Below are 18,876 nucleotides of genomic sequence, written 5' to 3'. Positions count from 1 at the left end.
AGGCTTGCTTTGAATGCTTTCCCACTGAAAATATTTTCCTGCTGTTTTGTAGTTTTACATTTGAATTGTGACTGGATCTGGGATTTTTTGGGGCCTGAAGGCAAAGCAAGTGTTTTGGGTTTTTTTTTTCCCATCCCCAGTGGAAAAGGCAGCCTGGCAGCTGCCCCTGAGGTTCTTCACTTGATCCCCACCTAGCTCCCCATCCCTTCTCTTCTCCTGCCACATAGTCCATAGTTGCCCATGACTGAGGGTTTCCTGACCTTAAATGCCCCCATCCTGCTCCCAGGACTGGCTCTGCCTCTGAATTCTTACCAATGTGTCAGAGGAGAGAGCAGGCGACCACAGCTTTCCTCTCAGCTCCTCTCAGCTCTAGGCTTTCTCAACAGAGGGTTCCCCTGGGGTTCAGAAGGGAAGGACACCCCTTTTATCAGGTCATCTCTGGGACACACATTTACACATGAACTGTTAGTTTTTGTGGGTTTTGTCCTGGGGAATCAAACCCAGGCACTAGGCATGCTAAGCACATACTCTGCCATTGATCTGCATCCCCAGCCTCTGTCAGCTGTGTTTAAGGTACCATTGGACAGTAAGAGTGATCACCATCTGAAGTGGAAAAGGAGTTATCTAAAATCTGCATGATAACGATGGCAAAGAATGACTCTTTATCCCCTGTCTACTTTCTCTGGGAACATAGCTTAACCTATGCTCATGAGATGCCCTGCTCTTAGGGCATCACCTACCCTTTGCATTTTGACCAATGTGGTCATGTTACTGTGTCATTAACAGGCCTACCTTTACCACAGTTTAGACTAGCACATCTGTTTGGTCAGTAGAGCCTGCTCTAGATGGCATCATATTTTCCTTTAAAGGTCATTGTTCTTAAGTGATCGCTAATTAACTAGTTTATAGATTGTACCATTTTAAAAATTAATTGTAAACCAGGCTCAATAGCTCATGGCACACCTGTAATTCCAGCAGCTCAGGAGGCTGAGGTAGGAGGATCGAAAGTTCAAAGCCAGCCTCAGCATCTTAGGCCCTAAGCAACTCAGTGAGACCCTGTCTCTAAATAAAATACAAAGTAGGGCTGGAGATGTGGCACGGTGGTTGAGCCCTGAGTTAAATCTCTGGTACCAAAAAAAAAAAAATTGTATTTAACCAAAGCCAATGAAAAACCTGCATCAGGGTTCATATTTCAGCCCACAGTGGGCCTTTAACATGGAATCTAATTTATTGGGGAATCTAAATACAACTTTAATCATGGGGCATTTATCCTGAAGTGTGAAGGATGTTATTAATTCAGAAAATTAAATTTGAGAATTAAGCCCTTTAAATTTTATGAAGGATGAAGCCCCTAAACTACAATAAGCTTGTTGGATTCGTGAGCACTCTTTTTTTATTGTTGTTGTTTGTTTATTTATTAATCCTTTGTTGTTGTTTATTTTTTATGTGATGATAGGGATTGAACGCAGGGAGGGCTTCATGCATACTAGGCAAGTGCTTTATCACTGACTATCTCCCCAGCCCATTAACCACTCATTCTTTTCTTTTTTAAAGAGAGAAAGAGAATTTTTTAATATTTATTTTTTAGTTTTCGGTGGAAACAACTTCTTTATTTTATTTTTATGTGGTGCTGAGGATCGAACCCAGTGCCCCGTGCATGCCAGGTGAGCGCGCTACCACTTGAGCCACATCCCCAGCCCAACCACTCATTCTTAATGAGAAAAATTTCCAGTTTTATATGCATGGGATTTCCATGCACCTTTCCAGTGCTGATCTCTCTTGAGATACTGAAGGCATTTTGGGTGTGTGGCTCCCAGCTCTCGGTCTGACAGGTTGTGTGTGGGCCAGAGTGGCAAGTGCACTGTGTGGTGGAGTGACTCGGTGGCCCTGGGGAGGGAGGAGGCGGGCTATGAGTGCCAGTCGTGAACTGATAGCAAACCATCAAGGACTCTCCTGCAGGGTGACCTGGCTGCCTTAAGGATAGGACACCATGCTTCAGGTGGGGGTGGCATCCTGCTGGAGCCTTTGCCAGGACCTGAGAAGAGCAGAGGTGGTGGGGCACTGAAGAGACTTGGCGGGAGCTCCTCGTATGAGCTTGCACTTGCGTGTTCAGGTGTTGGAGGACTGTTTGGCAGCAGGGAGCCTCCAGGCTCTAAAGCCTAGTCCTAGCAAGACAGGAAGCAGAGGGATTCTTAGGTCCTTGGGAAACATGGAAGTACATGCTTCTCCCCTAGAAAAATGCATGTGTGCAAAATTTGCATACCCCTTCAGAAGATTCACCAGTCCCTGGAGCCCACCATGGAACCCTGGTTGTATGGAAAGGTATTAGTTTGGTGCATAAGAAGATTCGCTCCCCTGGGTTCTGTCCAAAGGCAAAAAACGGTGTGCCTCGGCAGGTGTGTTCTCTTCCCACCAACACCAGTGAGATCCAGAGATAGGGTATTATGTCCCTGGGACAGCACCAGCCTGGGCTCCCAATTGAAGGGTTTCTTGAGATAAACAGTAAAACCAGTGTGCAACCAACTGTGTGGTTAGGGGAAATGACGACAGATGAATGACTTGAACGTGTGTGTTTTCTCTTAGCCACCAACAGCCAAGATGCATGCCATCATCGAGCGTACAGCCAACTTTGTGTGCAAGCAGGGAGCACAGTTTGAAATAATGCTGAAAGCCAAGCAGGCACGGAACTCTCAGTTTGATTTCCTGCGCTTTGATCACTACCTCAACCCCTACTACAAATTCATCCAGAAAGCTATGAAGGAGGGGCGGTACACAGTGCTGGCAGAGAACAAGAGTGAAGAGAAAAAGAGTACGTGACCCTGGCTGTGTCCTGTTGGACCTGGGTGTGGGGTGCCAGTGGAGGACCAGGCTTTGGGGTCCCTGTGTTTTTCATGAACTCCTGCTGGCATATGACATGAAGCTCCCAGCTGCTGTCCTACACATGGTGACATGCAATTAAATGCTGGTAGGATCTGAAGGTGGCCACCTGGGCTGGAGCCTTCCCTCTCCTTTTGCTCAGCATTCTGTAGAGAGAAGGGTCGTTCCATGCTTCCATTAAATCATTTTCCTGGTATGAGTCTGCACCTCTGTTCAGAGAGTGAAGTTAAGTTGTGCACTACAAAAAATGAACGGTTCTTACTTGAAATGTATGTCTGAAGCTTTTATATTTGTAGGTGTCTCTGTTTTGAATTCTTATAAGGCCACTTGCCTCTATTTGGAGTAAAATCCAGGGGTCAGTCTGCGTCTTCCATTGAATCTTGTAATCAGATGTTTCGCATCAGTTAGCACAAGTCTTCTTCCCCCCAACCCCCAGTGCTGGGAGGACTGAGCCCCCAGGCCTTGTGTGTGCTAGGCAGGTGCTCCACCCCGAGCCATGCCCACACCATTGTGTAAATCTTAATACAGATTTCACCTCCAATTTTGTTGTCTTTTTTTTTTTTTTTTAATTGGTGTTATTTTACTTCCCCTTTACAGTAAGATTTTGCCCCCTTTTTTCCCTCAATGATAAAAGCTCTTTCATTGCTCCCAGACTAGTAAATGCTAGAGGGAGACATGAAATGGCCAAGGGTCCTACTTTCTACTTCCTGTCTGGCTTCCTCTGACCAACTTGGGTGTCCATAGGGAGTATTCTCCACAGGTATTGGTAGACTGATAACCCAAAAATGGCCAAATGTAGCTATGCCCTTGTCTGCTGCTGAGTTCTTGGAGGATTTTTTGGTACATTTTTCCTACCACACACCAGAGTCTTTGTTGTCATTCTAGCTGTACTTATTTGTGCAATGAACTATGATAACGTGATGCATGTAGACGGTTACACCAGAATCTTGATTTTGATTTCAGAGTCAGGCACAAACTCTGACAATGAAGATGAGGATGATGAGGAAGATGGGAGCTACTTACACCCGTCTCTCTTCGCCTCCAAGAAGAGCAGCCGCCTGGAAGAGCTGATGAAGGTCTCTCTCTTGTTATTGAGCTATAAAATTGATGCTGGTTTAGTTTGGAAAGTATCAAGTGTGTCACTTCTAGTGTGTTGCATCTGTGTCTTCCTTGGTTGCCCCTGAGTGATGTTGTATTCAGTTGGGTGACAAAGCTTTCTGCATGTCTATTTCATAAGCAAATTATTTTTGGTTTTTTGTATTTTTGTCCCCTGGGATAAGAAGAATGTTGAAGAAGACTAAGCAGTAGTGTAGGTTCCATTACAGGATTGGATTTTATGGGTGTTCTGCAGATCTGCTTCTTGAAGTCCTTAGTTACCTTCATAGATGGTTTCTCAGTAAATGTTTCTGCAGCTAATCTTCCTTCATCCTTACAAAGAAGCCACCAGCACTGTCTTAGGGTTCATTCATACACCTGTCTTCCATATAAGGTGTAAGGACACAGAAGTCTGAGATTAGGAATATGATTTTCAGCAATTGTGTTGTGTGGCCAATCCCTGGAGGGAATCATTCTTGATTGGATGATTAAAAACCGTTGGTTTAAAATCAGAAATTTATCTGAGGAAGGACAGTTTCAAGTTTTTTATGAGCTTCTCACACTTCCAGGAGTAGCAGTCCAGTCCTGACACACCCTCCTTTGCTTAGTGGGCATTATGGAGAGAGGCCATGTGCTCTCTCAGTTCTTCTGGGACTCACAACTAGCTGGAGCACAAGGCCACAATTCACCAGGACCTCCTGTATGTGTGCCCAGGGAGGGGTTCAGGACCCAGCAGAAGATTGCCTGGAGTCTGTGGGCTCTGACAGGTGGCTGCACATTCAGGAGGTCAAAGGAAGACAGGGTTTTCAGAGCCATATAGCACCTGGTTGCAAGGATCACAAAGAGGGTGCCAGCACCAGAGAGACAGGCAGCTGCCAGGCCCACCTCCCACAGAAGCTTCTGCAGAGCTGTGGTTCTGGAGGCCTGTGCCACCAATCCTGTCCTTTAGCTCCCAGTTTTGCATCACTTGGGGCCTGGTATGACCTCCCCTGGGCATTGTTAGCATTCTCTGTGTGTGTGCCTATCCAAATGCATGCACGTGCATTGAGGTTGCTCTAAGGTGTACACAAAAGTGGAGCTGAACCTTTTTTTAATGGGATAGTTTGTTGTGGCCCAGAACACAGAAAATGCTAAAACCGTGTCTTCTCTGTCCTTAGCCCTTGAAGGTGGTGGACCCGGATCACCCCCTGGCAGCCCTGGTCCGTAAAGCACAGGCTGACAGCTCTGCCCCAACCCCAGCTGCAGACGGGGCGCCTGTGCAGCCCTCCCAGGTGGAGTACACAGCAGACTGTGAGTACTCACTGTGCGTTCTGACCTGCATCCAGCTGCAAGGCCCAGCCCCCAACCACTGTCCTCATGTCCAACCCGGGGTGTGTTGCCCTGAGAGAGGTGCCTTGACGAGGGGCAGGACGGCTACTGTGCCCTGTACCAGCTCAGCATTCCAGCAGGGACAGAAAACAGCAACTTGTCCTACCCTTCTGAAGTCCCTCCCAGAAGCCACACTGTGACTTCGGTGCCCCTTAATTGACTAGAGCAGTGTTCCATGGTCTCCCACCTAGAGCACAAGCCAGAAAATGGGGCCTGCAGTCGGGCACAGCGCTGCCCCAGTCAGAGCTCTGCTAAGAGAAGCAGATGCAGGTGCTGGGTGGACATAGTGTTACCTGTCCTGTGGATGGTGTCATGAGACTGTTGGCACTGATAGCCAGGATTGGGTGGACATACAGTTCTGTTGAGAGTGGGAGGTAGGTTGTCTGCCATGGTTGCTTTCTTTAACAAGACATGGTGTAAGGTAGTATGGATGGTCATCCTGCAGCATACCTGCAGAGTATGGGGCTCAGGACCCTGGCAGTTCTGGTGAACCCAAGCATGCTCAAGTCCCTCCTGCAGACTTTATGACCATCTGCAGAGGACTTAGGAAACCTAACAACACAGGTGCTGGGTCAGCAGTTGTTACATTGTATTGTACAGGAAGTAATGAGGAGAAAAAGGTTTGCAGTTTTCAGTGCAGACACAATGTTGTTTTCCCCTGAATATTTTCAAACTGAAGTTGGTTGAGCCTGTGCACCAGAAGCCTGATGGCGCAGGGAGCCAGCTGCGTCATCGCACAGCACAGCACAGCACAGCACAGCACAAAATAGCTAGCCGGTCTTCCTCCTCTCTTTTCTTTTTCCTTTCCTTATTTCCTGGTGCTGGGGATGGAACCCAGGACCGTATGCATTCGAGGCCAGTGCCTCACCACTGGGCTGTACTCCAGCCCTACATTGCTTTCTTCTGTTTCTTGCTGATTGCCTTCGTCTTTTTAATTATTTGGAGATTATTGATTCAGGGGTCGTTTGAGTGTTTTGGCCCTGGTCTCTGTGCCAAGTCTTGGGGTAGTTAATCTGTTCCAAGGCTGAGGGGGCCTGAGGACGTGCAGCAGAGAGGAGTTGGCCTGCCCAGTGCCTCCTGCAGGCCTGTGTGCTGAGTACACCTGGGAAGTGACACTGGGTCAGCCGGCCGGGTTCTGAAACGCACTCTGCTGTTTATCTGAGCCAGCTCTGGCCGTGCGCTGGCACCGCCCTCTCGCACCTTCCTCTCAGCTCTGGACTACTGATGTGCCATTTCACTGTGCTAACTCCACATTCGCAGGCTATAAAAATCAGTCACTTCCCTGAACTTTGTGCACATGTCCCCAGAAAACCTCTGAGATTCAAGAATCAAGTAATTTCCTTAAGTGATCAAATCAAGATTTGTGAGTGCTGCAGTCAGATCTCACATGGCAGAGCTGCATTTTGCTTTAGGTCCTGCGTCAGCTCCTGGTGTCAGCATCAGAAGGCAGCTGTCCCCAGTGTCTCTGACAGGCACCCTGTGTGTGGCCTGCCCTTAAGCCCTGAGCTCCATGTGGCCTCATGTAAAGTCTGCACAATTGGAAGCAGCAGAGGCTCTATACAGTCCCTGTGCATGCCACAAGGGCACCCTCACCCTCTCCCTTTCAGGCCTGCCTTGAGTCTGCCCATGTGGAGGACAGCGTCCAGGCATGTCCACGGCACCCCTGCACATCACTGCACTGCTCTGCAGGACAGCAGTAGGAATTGGGGGTTTGGGATGCTGCCCACCACTAGTAGACAGTCGGGGTGCAGTATGTGCGCAGTATGTAGCACGGGGCAGGATGGTGGAGCAGGCTGAGAGTGGCTGCGGTGTGACACAGCAGCCCACACGTGGTGGAGGTGGTGGCCCAAGCCCAGCCATGGCAGTATGGGACATTAGCCAGTTGGGCAGACTTCAGGCAATGCCTGGCAGGGCTCCCAGGGCTGGCCTGCAGGAGTTGACTCCTGCCTCCTGATCCTGCAGTATGCACAGTCCTTGCTTCAAAGTCCTCCCTTTTTTTACACAGTGAGAGTGATGAACACCTGGAAGAATAGGGCAGGGGGTTCTCTGGAGTTTTGTGAGGGCATGCAGCTCTGACCTAGGTTTATAGTTGCAGACACACACTCCAGCTTCCACTCCGCTATCAGCCTGGCACTGAGAGTCCCTTCAGAGAGTGGCAGCCTTCCAGGCCACCACCACACCTGCCTATCCAGATCCAAGGAGGTCATAACCTGGGAGAGGTGGCCTGGTTCCAGTTTCCTAGGAGAACTTGGAGCTGGAACTTGGGATCTGAATCCCAATGGAACCTGCCAGAATTCCCAAAACTCCTGATTTGGGGTTCCCAGCATCAGGAGTCCCTGTGGGTCAAGGGCTCTGCCTTATGCTGACCTGGAGGCCGTAGCACCCTGGCATGAGGCCACTGTAGGTAAATGCGGCCCACACAATGCCTACCTTCCCTCCCTGTCTGGCTTCGCTGGGTGCCTGCTCACCTCTGCCAGCTTGATGCTGTTTCTCACTGTCCTCTGAAATGTCTCATCTCTGAGTCGTCGAAGTCCCTGCATCTCTGGTGACTGTTGTCGCCCTTGCAGCTTTTGCATCAAGTAGCTCAGGGACCTGAAGCTCTCTTGGTGGTGTGTTGTTGATGGGGCAGCTGTGTCTGCCGAGTCAGTCAGGCTTGGGTGCCTACAGTCTGACTGACAGCTGTGTGTGAGGCTGCTGTCTTGTGACCAGCCACTGAGAAGGCCTGACTTGTCACAGTTGTTCCAGGGGAAGAACACCAATCCTGCTTTTCAGTCTTAGTCTCTTGCACTAAGGAGTCTCCCATTGCGGTGTTTAGGGTGCGTGAGTGCTGACAGTGACGACCCACTGTGTTGGAGATGGTGGACAGGAGAGAAGCACGCGGAAATGCCAACTGGCTCACAGCTGCCCCTGAGAGATGGCACCCAGCTTGAATTTCTTCCTTGCACAGTTTTATTCTCCAAATCGTCAGGAGTGTGCATTGCTGTTGTGCTTTCAGAGATTCGTGGGCTGATCGGTGTCTGGAAGGCTCTGTGTGAGGACCTGCAGCTCCTCCTCCCTGGCCAGGATAGCCTTGTGCTTCCTCAGGAAGGCCCTGAGCTGAGCCTGGTGGGCCTCGAGGCAGAGCGTGCTGGGTGTGGCTGTCGGTAATGACTGCTGGGGCTATGCTGGGTCAGCTTCCAGAAGGATCCTCCTGCCAGGGACACACTTTGCTTTTCCCCTTCTTTCTCTGCCTCAGCCTGTCCTTGGTTGTGTTCCTATGGGTTTTCACACAAGGTCTGTCCCTCTGGGGTCTCCAGCATATTGTCTTGCTGTCCCTTGTACAGCTGGCTTTGTGCAGGAGTGGGATACCATTCACAGGCATTAGGTGGCTTTTTGAAGAGAGCTTCATTTGTAGACTTTTCACTTGAGAAATTATTAGAAAAGCTATCATGAAAATTACTGAAGTTTCACTTTTTGAGGGGCCCTTACCTGGGCCAGAGCTGTGGACATGTGGAGTCTGGAGAGAGGGCCATTGGCTCTGGCTGGCGGGAAAGGGCTGAATCTGCACCCAGCACTTGACCACCTGTCCCAGTAACAGAGAAGCCGTGTGCCGGTGGGAGTGTGACTTGCGGAAGGCACGGCCCGTAGTGGAAGTGGGGCTCTGTGGCCTGTCCTGCAGCCACAGCTATGGGAAGTCCTCCTTGGGCTGGAGAGGTGACGTCTGTCATCAGGTTCCTACAGGTGTACCTGCTGTACATCTCTTCTTTTTACTTCTGACCTTGGAGGAGAGTAGACTGAGAAATGTTGCTGGTCTCAGCCTTGCGTCCAGCTTCAAGGCAGTGGTGGCTTTGTGGGCGTGGGAGTGGTTCGTTGTGCTAGAGCCACTCTGACAGGCCCAGGCCAGGGAGGGTGGCGCTTGAGCCTTCAGACATTTCTATGAGCACTGCCCCCATGGTGCCCATGGGAAGCCAGCCTCACCAGCTGTGGCTGTGGGGAAACCTGTCACAATGTGTGCAGCAGAGCCATGAGGAGACAGGCTGCCCATGGCACGGTGGTGTCGGTGGTCTCAGTCTTGACGGGCAGGACCAGTCTTGAACAGGCAGGGGTGGACCTGAGTCATACCTTCCCCCAGGCGTGGCTTCAGGCCCTAGGTGTGGAGTTTGGCAGATTTCAAGACGCTAGTGCGCACACCTGGTTTTTGCTGTGATCTATAGCATTACTAACTTTGGGTAACTGGTGTGGGGAACAACAGTGAATGAGATCACCTTCCAGTCCTGGCACCTCAGATTCTGACCAACCACTGCATTCACTGTGGCTTAGGTGGGGTCTAGCTCGGATAGCAAGGGTCTTCTTTGTGGGGCATGCCCCTAGGGCTGAGTTACACTCACCTGTCCCTTGTAGTCCTGCCCCTTCTGCCCTTTTTTGAGTAGAACTTTCTAAGAACAGGAGTCCCCCCAATAAAAGAGCACTTCCCAATGTGCTCTCTCACCAGCCTCTCGTGACTTTCTCTCACTCTCCCTTTTGGGGATCTTGAGGCTGAGAGCGGGGAAGCCGTCCTGAAGCTTGTGTAAAGGTAAATTGTGTCTGTGTTTTATTTGGTTTCCTTGCAAATTCACATGAACAATCTTAAGTTCAGCTGCCCACTGGTCGGGGTGGCATTTTGGTAAGAGAACAATGAACTTGATTGTCTAGCAGACCAAGACCTAACCCAAGGGTGCTCTAGAATGAAAGGGACTAGGATCAGAGAGGCTATGGGGGGTCAGAATGATGGCCACCACCTCAGTCTTTTCCTTACTAAGCTGGTTCAGTGTATGTTACATGGGTGCATTGAGCAATTGTGTGTCAGTCTTTCTGTGCGTGTGTGGATCCCCCCCACAGACACTAAGCTTTTCAAGGATGAAGACCACATCTGACCTACTGGCCAGGGTGTCCCCTCGCCTCCTTCCACAGGGACACGGGTTCTCAGGAGTGTTTACTAATGAGTGTATTTAGGAAAAAGAGGGATAAAAGCTCCAAAGCACCTCTGGTTTGTTGGAATGGATGGCTGTGTGAGTACTGGGGTGGACCTCTGTGCTCAGACAGTTGTCACACACACCCACGAGCAGGCCTGTGAGCACAGGCAGAGCCACTGAGAGCATCTCACTGTGACTGATGATGGTGGGAGTGAGGGTCTGAACCCACAAGTAGGCATGTCAGGAGTAGGACAGGTGAGCATGCCTTCTGGAAGGGCCACACCTTGAACAGCAGGTTGACCCCACTGAAGACGAGGGTTTCCTGGCTGGACACAGTAACAGTTCACTAAGTATTTGGGTTTAGGGAGAAGAGAAACTGCAAAGCTATGGAAAATCTTGAAAATGAGCCCACAGCCACTGCAAGCAAGCACAGGCTAGAGCCACGGGGCATGTGCCGGCCCGGCCCAGCCCGGGAGCAGCGGGCACCCAGGTGTGCGCTTGCTTTAGTTCTGTGGGCCTCCATGTACAGGAGGTGTGAGTTCATTGTGTTCTCGAAATACTGACAGTCTAAAGACCCCAGGTTGGTAAGCTCCGGTTAACCTGGGTGGGTTTATGGGGGAATTTGATGTTATTCTCATAAAATGATTCCCTGGCTGTCCAAAAAAGTGATGAGCCAGAATAGAAAACATTTGGGGGGAAAAAAAAAGCATAATAAAGGGAGATAGGCCGTATCGGGTCATAAAGCTCTACTATTACCATAGAAGTCTTTAAATAGTCAGTTCTTTAAACCCAGGTGCTGGCAGCTGTTGATAGCATACTATTTCAGGGCATGGACGGTTATTTCTCTTTCCTCTAGTGCATTTTTGAAAGCAGTTGGCTTTTTAACCTATTTTTCCAAAGCATTCAGCTTCATAGTCACAGAAACAATAATTTTCTTTTCTCAAATTGCATGTTTGCACAAATTTTAATCAATTAAATGCATAATTATAGTAAGTTTAACTAGAAAAAAATAGCTTAAGAAAAAGCTTGTCCTGAAAGCAGAAGTCCCAGCCTTCTGAGAGGAGGCCGCACACTCCGTGTTCACCCTGGCACCTGCTCCCCTACAGGGGGAGCCGCCCCCACCGGGAGCTCCTCGGGGACCAGAAAGATGGTGCCCAGCACATCAGGAACTGCAGCGGGAAGGACAGGGAGCACCCAGGGGCAGCTCCAGGGAGAGGCCCTGGAGAAAGGAACCATCTCCAGAAAGCAGATCCCATTCGCCTGCGGGGGTCTGCCGGCACAGTCACTTCTAGCTGTAAGAGCCCACACTAGGACATTTTTGGCAAGTAGGGACACTTCGGCAGGAGAAAGATCATCTGTTTAGCAGTGGTCAGCACTGTATCAGCCAGTGGGGATGGGAAACTGGTGGGGGGTGGGGCACACACATCCTCACAGACAACAGCATGCCTGACACCTGCCCTACAGCTCTTCTGCTGGCCCGAGCCCAGCCCCTGCTGCAGTGCCAGGTGTCAGGGGAAAGTTGGTTTCTAGGCTGTTAAATGAGTTCAGCCATCTTCAGAGATTAAACAGAAATGCAGAGGGGCTTGCAGGGACATCATTTTCCAGCTGTCAGGGAAGCTAGGAAGGAAGAGGTTGACAGATCTCCTGTGGTGGCAGAGGCCACGGCCATGTGCAAGCAGTGTGCAGGTGTGTCGGAACGATGCATGTGCCTCCGACCTGGGATCTCTGCTGTAGTCTACAGATACACGGATAAAGGCAAAGCTACGAGGGGGCGCGTGGTAAGCAGGGCGCCCGGCGCACCCCTGCAACCCCAGCGACTCAGGAGGCTGAAGCAGGAGGATTGCAAGTTCCAGACCAGCCTTGGCAACTTTGTAAGACCCTGTCTCAGCATTTTAAAAAGTTTCAGAGGGCTAGGGATGTAGTTCAGCAGTCAAGCATTCCTGTGTTCAGTCCTCAGTGCCCCCCCAACCCCCACCCCCCAAAAAAAGCCACCATTGTGGGATTTTCAGTGGCCGCAAAAGCCTGAGGCTGCTTGTGCGCCCTGTTGGAGGACCAGTGCTTGCTCTCCCTGGGCACAGCCTGTCGCAGCCGGCTAGAGCTACCAGCACTGCAGACTCCTGAGGAGAGGGCAGGGTGCAGCAGGAGAGGGGTGGACCATATCCACCTGTGGTTGGGACAGGATCAGCTGGAGAAGAGCTGGGAGAGTCAAGGCGGGCCTCCAGCACGGCTGCTGACTTGCCGCTTTGTGCTGTATAGATTTTTTAGTATCTTATTTGCAGATTCATGTGATGCTTATGTGGAGCCCAGTCTAGTATCCTGGGTTAATTCTTTACAGTTCTGTTTTAGTGTGAATTTCAGGCGGGTTGTGCCTGCAGTTGTGAGTGGCAGGGCTTGGGCACCACCTGGTTGGTCTGCTGTTACCCTGTGTGATGTTTTAGGATCCCCGCGGGTTATACTCAGGTGTTACACAGGTAGAGACTTTCCTGTATTTCAGAAAGAAAGGCATTTGTTTTTACTTTAAAATAATTTTTCTATAAGCCCTTTGAATACAAATATGTGGAACTAAAATCTTTTGTGAAGCCTGACAGTGAACTATTTTTCAAGCTTTTTATTTTTTGTTGTGACTTAGTTGTTTTCTATTATTCAGTTATACATCCTTGCAGAAGATTATAGTGAATTTAATTAATTTATACAGGAGGCAATAATACGGAAATACGGTCCACTATTTTTTATACAGTGTAGTAAGTTAAAAAGTCATAAACTTAAGTCCATTTCATGTGACTAGGCTCGATTTTTTTTTTCTCTACCCCTTTTTTTAATGTACTTTTTTGTTGTTTGCGGCATTTTCTTTTTAAAACTAGTTTTTTCATAAGTCAAGAGGGCTGGGGCAGGGACTCAGTGGTAGAGAACTTGCCTTGCATGCTTGAGGCCCTGAGTTTGATCCTCATTACCACATGAAAATAAACAAATAAAAATAAAGATATTATGGGGCTGGGATTGTGGCTCAGTGGTAGAGTGCATGGGTGCAACCTGGGTTCGATTGTCAGTGCCACATTAAAAAGAATAAAGGCATTGTGTTGTGTCCATCTACACCTAAAACAAAAATAAATATCTAAAAAAAAAATAAAGATATTGTATCCATCTACAGCAATAACAAAAAAAAAGTATATTTAAAAAAAGAGACGTGTAAGAAAGGAAGAGCACCTTCAGCACTCAACTGGGCGTGGGAGCAGCATTAGCGGCGTAGTGTGGGATGGTTGATATACAAGGGAGGGGGCACTTGACCTGAGGAGTAGACAGGCCTCAGAGACACGTTAAAGGGGAAGTAAACTTAGGTTTACTTGAGTTCCACCAGAAAGTAGAGTACAACAGTATTTAGTTCTGACTATAATCCCAGCAGCTCAGGAGGCCGAGGCAGGAGGATGACAAGTTCAAAACAAAGCCAGCCTCAGCAACTTAGTGAGACCCCATCTCAAAATAAAAAATACAGTAGGCTGGGGCTGGAGCTAAGTGGTTAGCACTATTGGGTTCAACCCCTGGTGCCAAAAAAAAAAAGAGAGTTCTGAAAGACCCTTTATGATCAAGAGGAAAGATTCAGAGAATATTAGGGGGTTGTCATTGTGGCTTTTGTTTTGTTTTTAAGACAAGTGTTTTTATGGTCAACACTAGTAACTATGAAACTAGAGGAAATTACTTCTTAAAAAATACCTTCCCTCTGTCCTTCCCCTGTCTGTGGCCTTTCTTACCACTAAAACACTCAGGATCACCTCAGGGGAACTGGGCTGCACGAAATAACCAGACAGGAGACTGAGATACCTTTTTCTTTGGGTCCTGTGAGGGCTCCTCCTACCTTAGGGGTCCATGGAAAGAGCAAGAGAGCACTGCTGACCCCTTTTATTGGAGAGAAGCCATTCATTGAGGCCAGGGGTCAGGTTTCAGGGGTCTGAGTCTAGCCTCGTGATGTCTGCTGTCGGCAGGTTGACTGACATCTAGGAAGGCCACTCCCAAGGGCAGAACAAGAGAAGGGGACACACAGAAGGCATTTCCATGGAACATTCTGTCCTAAACAGGGCAAAGGGGTGGGATTACCAAGGAACAGGTGGGCATAGCTCAGCCCCATGGGTGACACGCCTACCTCTAAAGACACACCTTCAACTTTCCAGGCTGGGACAATGCCCAAGTCATTACAAAATGTAGTGAGTGATTGGTCAGAGCCCCTTGCTTCAGGACGGGAAGTTGTGGTCATTGAGAGCGGCCCCCCACAGCTGACTACAGGTTCTATTAGAAATCTTACTGTCACCTCAGGGGATTGAGGAAAAGGTGCCTCTGTCGTGCTGGTTGCCTGGTGGCCTGGTCTTGGTTCCTGGCGGGTGGAATTGTCTTTTCCCTGCAGCTTCTCTGTTAACTATCTGATGTGTCTTGGGTGTGCAACCCATGGACAGGTGTGTTCGATTCTTGCATCCTGGACCAAGTGCTGCCTTCGACCGCACGGGAAGAGGACAGCTGGTCCGGGTGTAGAATTCCCGGTTCCGCCGTTTCCCAGGCTTCCTAAGCAAGAAACCCAGAGAGGACTGGGCCCCCGGCCTTGCCGCCCTGGCTGCATGTCCGCCGCTGCATGTTCTTCTCTGCCTTTTGATTTTCCCAGCCTTTTACAGTAGCTGTGGGGTGGGCTGCAGGTGGCCCTGGACCTACGTGGAGGAGGGCAAGCCCCCTGCCTTCTACCTCCCAGCTGTCCTGCTCCAGGCCTGTGCTGTGCAGGCGCAGGCCGGGCCCTCGTGCAGGGGAAAGCTTCTCTCGGGTCCTCTGAAGACCTTCCCTCAGAGTCTTTTTCCTCTGCGTTTCCTCGTTTTCCTTCGTTTTAGCCTGTGTTTCTCCCTGACATCAACGTGGATTATTTTCATCTTTCAATTTTTTTTTTTTTTTTAATCCATGTCTGTTTTACCCTTTGCAGTTCTCATTCTGTTGGTTCTGTGATGGTCCTGTCGTGGTCTTGTCATGGTGCTGTCATGGTCCTGTCTTGGTGGTGTCTTGGTCCTGTCTTGATGCTGTCTTGGTCCTGTCGTGGTGCTGTCTTGGTTCTGTCTTGCTTGGCCCTGTCTTGGTCCTGTCGTGGTCCTATCTTGGTCCTGCCTTGGTGCTATCTTGGTGTTGTCTTGGTCCTGTCGTGGTGCTGTCTTGGGCCTGTCGTGGTGCTGTCTTGGTGCTGGCGTGAGCCTGGCAAGCCTTCTCCACTGGTGTCCCGGTGGCCTCTCAGACCTGTGTTGCCTACCTCTCTGGCTGAAGGCAGCCACTGGCTGTCACAAGTGAGGGTGCTTGGGTGCCAGTGGAGATTTTTTTTATGGACACTCAAATTTGAATTTCACATTTTTACATTTCGAAATATTATTTTATTTGATTTCCCAACCATTTAAAAAAAAAAATAAGACCACCCAGTAGAGCGCTCGCCTAGCAAGTGCGAGGCCCTGGGTTCAATCCTTAGCAACACATTAATTAATTAATTAAGGTATCGTGTCCAACTACAACTAAAAAATAAGTATTAAAAACCATTCACCTATACTTGTGGGCTGTAGACAGCAGTGAGGAGCCCCGCTGGCCCCAGCTTGGTATCATTACAGACCCATCTGCAGCTCAGAGCTGGTCCTGGTGGTTTCCCCTGGCTGCCTTCTCTGCTCTCAGTGTGGCGTGCAGAGCTGCCCCTGCAGGCCTTGTGCTCTGACAGGGAGGGGCTCTTCTTCTGGACCCTGCCTTGCTTCAGAAGAGTGCCTCTGCTCTCTCGTCCTCGGGCAAGATTCCTCCCAGGCAGGGCCCAGTTCCAGGCACCTGTGCACTGCTGCCCCCAAGACTGCCACTTACACCCTACCCTGGTGTGGAGCAAGATTTGCCAAGAAAAATGCAAGCTTTTAAGCATGTCCAGCTGGGATTCCACATCTGTTCATCCCTGCTGGATGCAGCAGCAAGTGCTGTGCCCTGGCTTCTCTTAGTGGCCAAGGCAGGAGGATGACTTGAGCCCAGGAGTTCAAGGCCAGCGTGGGCAGCACAGTGAGACCCTGCCCCAGAAGGGGGTGGGGCATGTATTAAGATTCACAGCTTTACAAGGGCGCCGTTCTCACAGCCTGCAGAAGTCCTTCAGGCTTCCTGCTCATCCTCGAGTGTCAAAGCAAGCCTCCCTTCGTGTGGGACGTTTTTAAAGACACCGGCTTGTCTGGAAGCTACAACAAAGCAGAAAAGGTATGGTTGCCAGTTAGCTCTCATCTTCTTGGGTGCCCTGTGGCATGGGAGAGCATTGGCTGGCCATGGGTGACCATCCTGTCATGATGGGGACAGGCTCCTACTATTAAAAGGTGGCATTGTGCCGGGCACAGTGGCGCACGCCTGTAATCCCAGTGGCTCTGGAGGCTGATACAGGAGGATCATGAGTTCAAAATCATCCTCAGCAACGGCAAGGTGCTAAGCAACGCAATGAGACCCGCATCTCTAAATAAGATACAAAATAGAGCTGGGGATGTGGCTCAGTGGTCAAGTGCCCCTCAGTTCAGTCCCTGGTACCAAAAACAAAAAAGGTGGCATTGTAGAGTTCTACCTATGTATGATAGGGACACAGCTGCGGGGCGAGAGCTCTACCCCAGGCCCAGCATGCTTGCCTGGGTTGCAACCACGCATGGCCAGAGAACAGAAGAGAATAGGGAATCAAGGTCATTGTGGGATCCAGGAGAGATTTTTTACTCCCTGACTTTCTCTATACTTTCAGAAATACTTTCAAAATTTCCGAGACCTAGTTGAAGAGCATTTCAGCCAGCTTTTTAGAAAAACTTGCTTTTAAAAACAAACTGCAAAGGGCTGGGGATGTGGCTCAAGCGGTAACGCGCTTGCCTGGCATGCGCGGGGCGCTGGGTTCCATCCTCAGCACCACATAAAAATAAAATAAAAAGATGTGTCCACCAAAAACTGAAAAATAAATATTTAAAAATTCTCTCTCTTTTTAAAAAAAAAACTGCAGAGCTGAGGTTGTGACTCAGTGGTAGAGCGCTTGTCTAGCATGTGTGAGGCACCACATATAAATAAATGAATAAAGATTCGTCAACATCTGAAATATTATTTTTTAAAAAAAATGCAGTGAGTCCAGGCATGGTGGCACACTCATCCTGGCCACTTGGGAGGCTGATGTAGGAAGATCATGAGTTTGAGGCTAGCCTGGGCAGCCTAGCAAGACCTGGTGTCAGGAAACCTGCAGTGTGTGGGAGGAAGGAAGGTTCTGGCTTCAGATTCGGTAGAAGCACAGTGTGCAGTTCAGCGTCCAGGATGGATGGCTACAGCCGCACGTCCGCTTCGTCCACCCTCTACTTGTCGCTTTGCTGGGCTCCTGGGAATCAGCAACTTCCACAGCTCACTCTGCTTCATTCGGATGAGAAGGACACTGGTTCTGACCCCAGTGAAGTAAGCTGTCATCTCAGAAGTCATTCTTCTCGCCAGTAACCCATGTTAACCAGAAATCCCGTAATCAGTGACTTTTTTTTATCGTATTTTCAGTTCCATCAAAAAATGGATATGTTTTTTCTTGTTATTTAAGTTCCTACATAACATCCTCTGTTTTACCTCTTGGTACACAAAAGCAAAAGGATTTGCTATCTATGTCTTCCAGCCCCTACTCTGTCCTCCACACTGATGCACATGCAGACAGCCAAGCGCCACTCAGCCCCAGGGGCCTCCTGAGGGTGAGGCCCAGGGCCTGCCACCAGCACGGGCAGCTGACCTGAAGGCCTTGTGCAGTGCCTAACCGTTGTCACTTATTTACTTTTTTTTACACAATGGCCCAACAGACTTTAAAGTTTTATCTGAAATCTGTTTTGGTAAGAATCTGTCTTTTGTAGTAATGGTTTCTCTTTTTGGTAAGTAACTCTGCATCTCATCAATACCAGTCTCCATCTCCAGTCCTGACCACCCCCTCCTTCCTGCCATTGCTCCTTGGACGTGTTATGGGCATCTTAAAGTTGGGGTGCTCAAGGCAGGATCCCAAACTCCCCACTCTTTCCCATTTTAGGAAACAGCTGTCCAGGCCAAAGTGCAGGTGGCCCAGAGTCTTCCTGCCTCGCCCTCCATATGGTCCAGCTGCATATCTTTGGACCCATGCTCAGGGCCTCAGCTGCTGTCTGCCTGGCCTGCTGTAGCTCTCTCTTGGTGCTGCCCTCCTCTGACAGCCAGCACACTGTGCTCTTGAAAGTAAATGCCGTCTCATCAGTACTCCTGGAAGCTCTCTGCGTTCCATCCGTTAAACCAGAGGCCCTCCTGTGGCCAACTGGCCCTCCACGGCTGTTGAAACTCCCCTCCCACTCTACCTCACTGCCCCTGTGTCCCTTACCCTTTCAATGCTTAATAGTGTGCTAAGGGAGCCCTGACCTCAGGGCCTTTACACTGGCCCCTCTCACCCGCAGCCCTGGCATGTTTTTAGCTGGCCCCTTTGTGGCCATGACACCTTGAGTCCTTCTGCCAACTCTTCCTCTAATCACACACCGTGAGCATCTGAGTTTGCTGTGTTGACTCAACCTTGTCAGCTGTGTGCATTGGGTCCAGGGTCCCAGGCAGCTGACAAGTCCTTGCTTGATGGATA

At 49.7% G+C, this 18,876-nt stretch overlaps 1 protein-coding gene across 6 annotated transcripts in view; it reads left to right on the top strand.

The window, feature by feature from the left end:
* The window catches only part of Sfswap (splicing factor SWAP), a 65,617-nt gene that overhangs the window by 10,407 nt on the left and 36,334 nt on the right, over positions 1–18,876 (top strand). For all 6 annotated transcript variants that reach the window (XM_034637104.2, XM_027952043.2, XM_071615885.1 and 3 more), the window contains 3 exons: positions 2,584–2,809; positions 3,841–3,953; positions 5,130–5,262. In XM_034637104.2, coding sequence (XP_034492995.2) covers positions 2,584–2,809; positions 3,841–3,953; positions 5,130–5,262 — 472 coding nt within the window. The remainder of the gene's footprint in view (positions 1–2,583; positions 2,810–3,840; positions 3,954–5,129; positions 5,263–18,876) is intronic.

Source organism: Marmota flaviventris, chromosome 1 (genome assembly GCF_047511675.1).
Source record: "Marmota flaviventris isolate mMarFla1 chromosome 1, mMarFla1.hap1, whole genome shotgun sequence".
NCBI lineage: Eukaryota > Metazoa > Chordata > Mammalia > Rodentia > Sciuridae > Marmota > Marmota flaviventris.
Note: the sequence above shows the minus strand (reverse complement) of the source record. Positions and strands in the feature narration are given on the sequence as shown.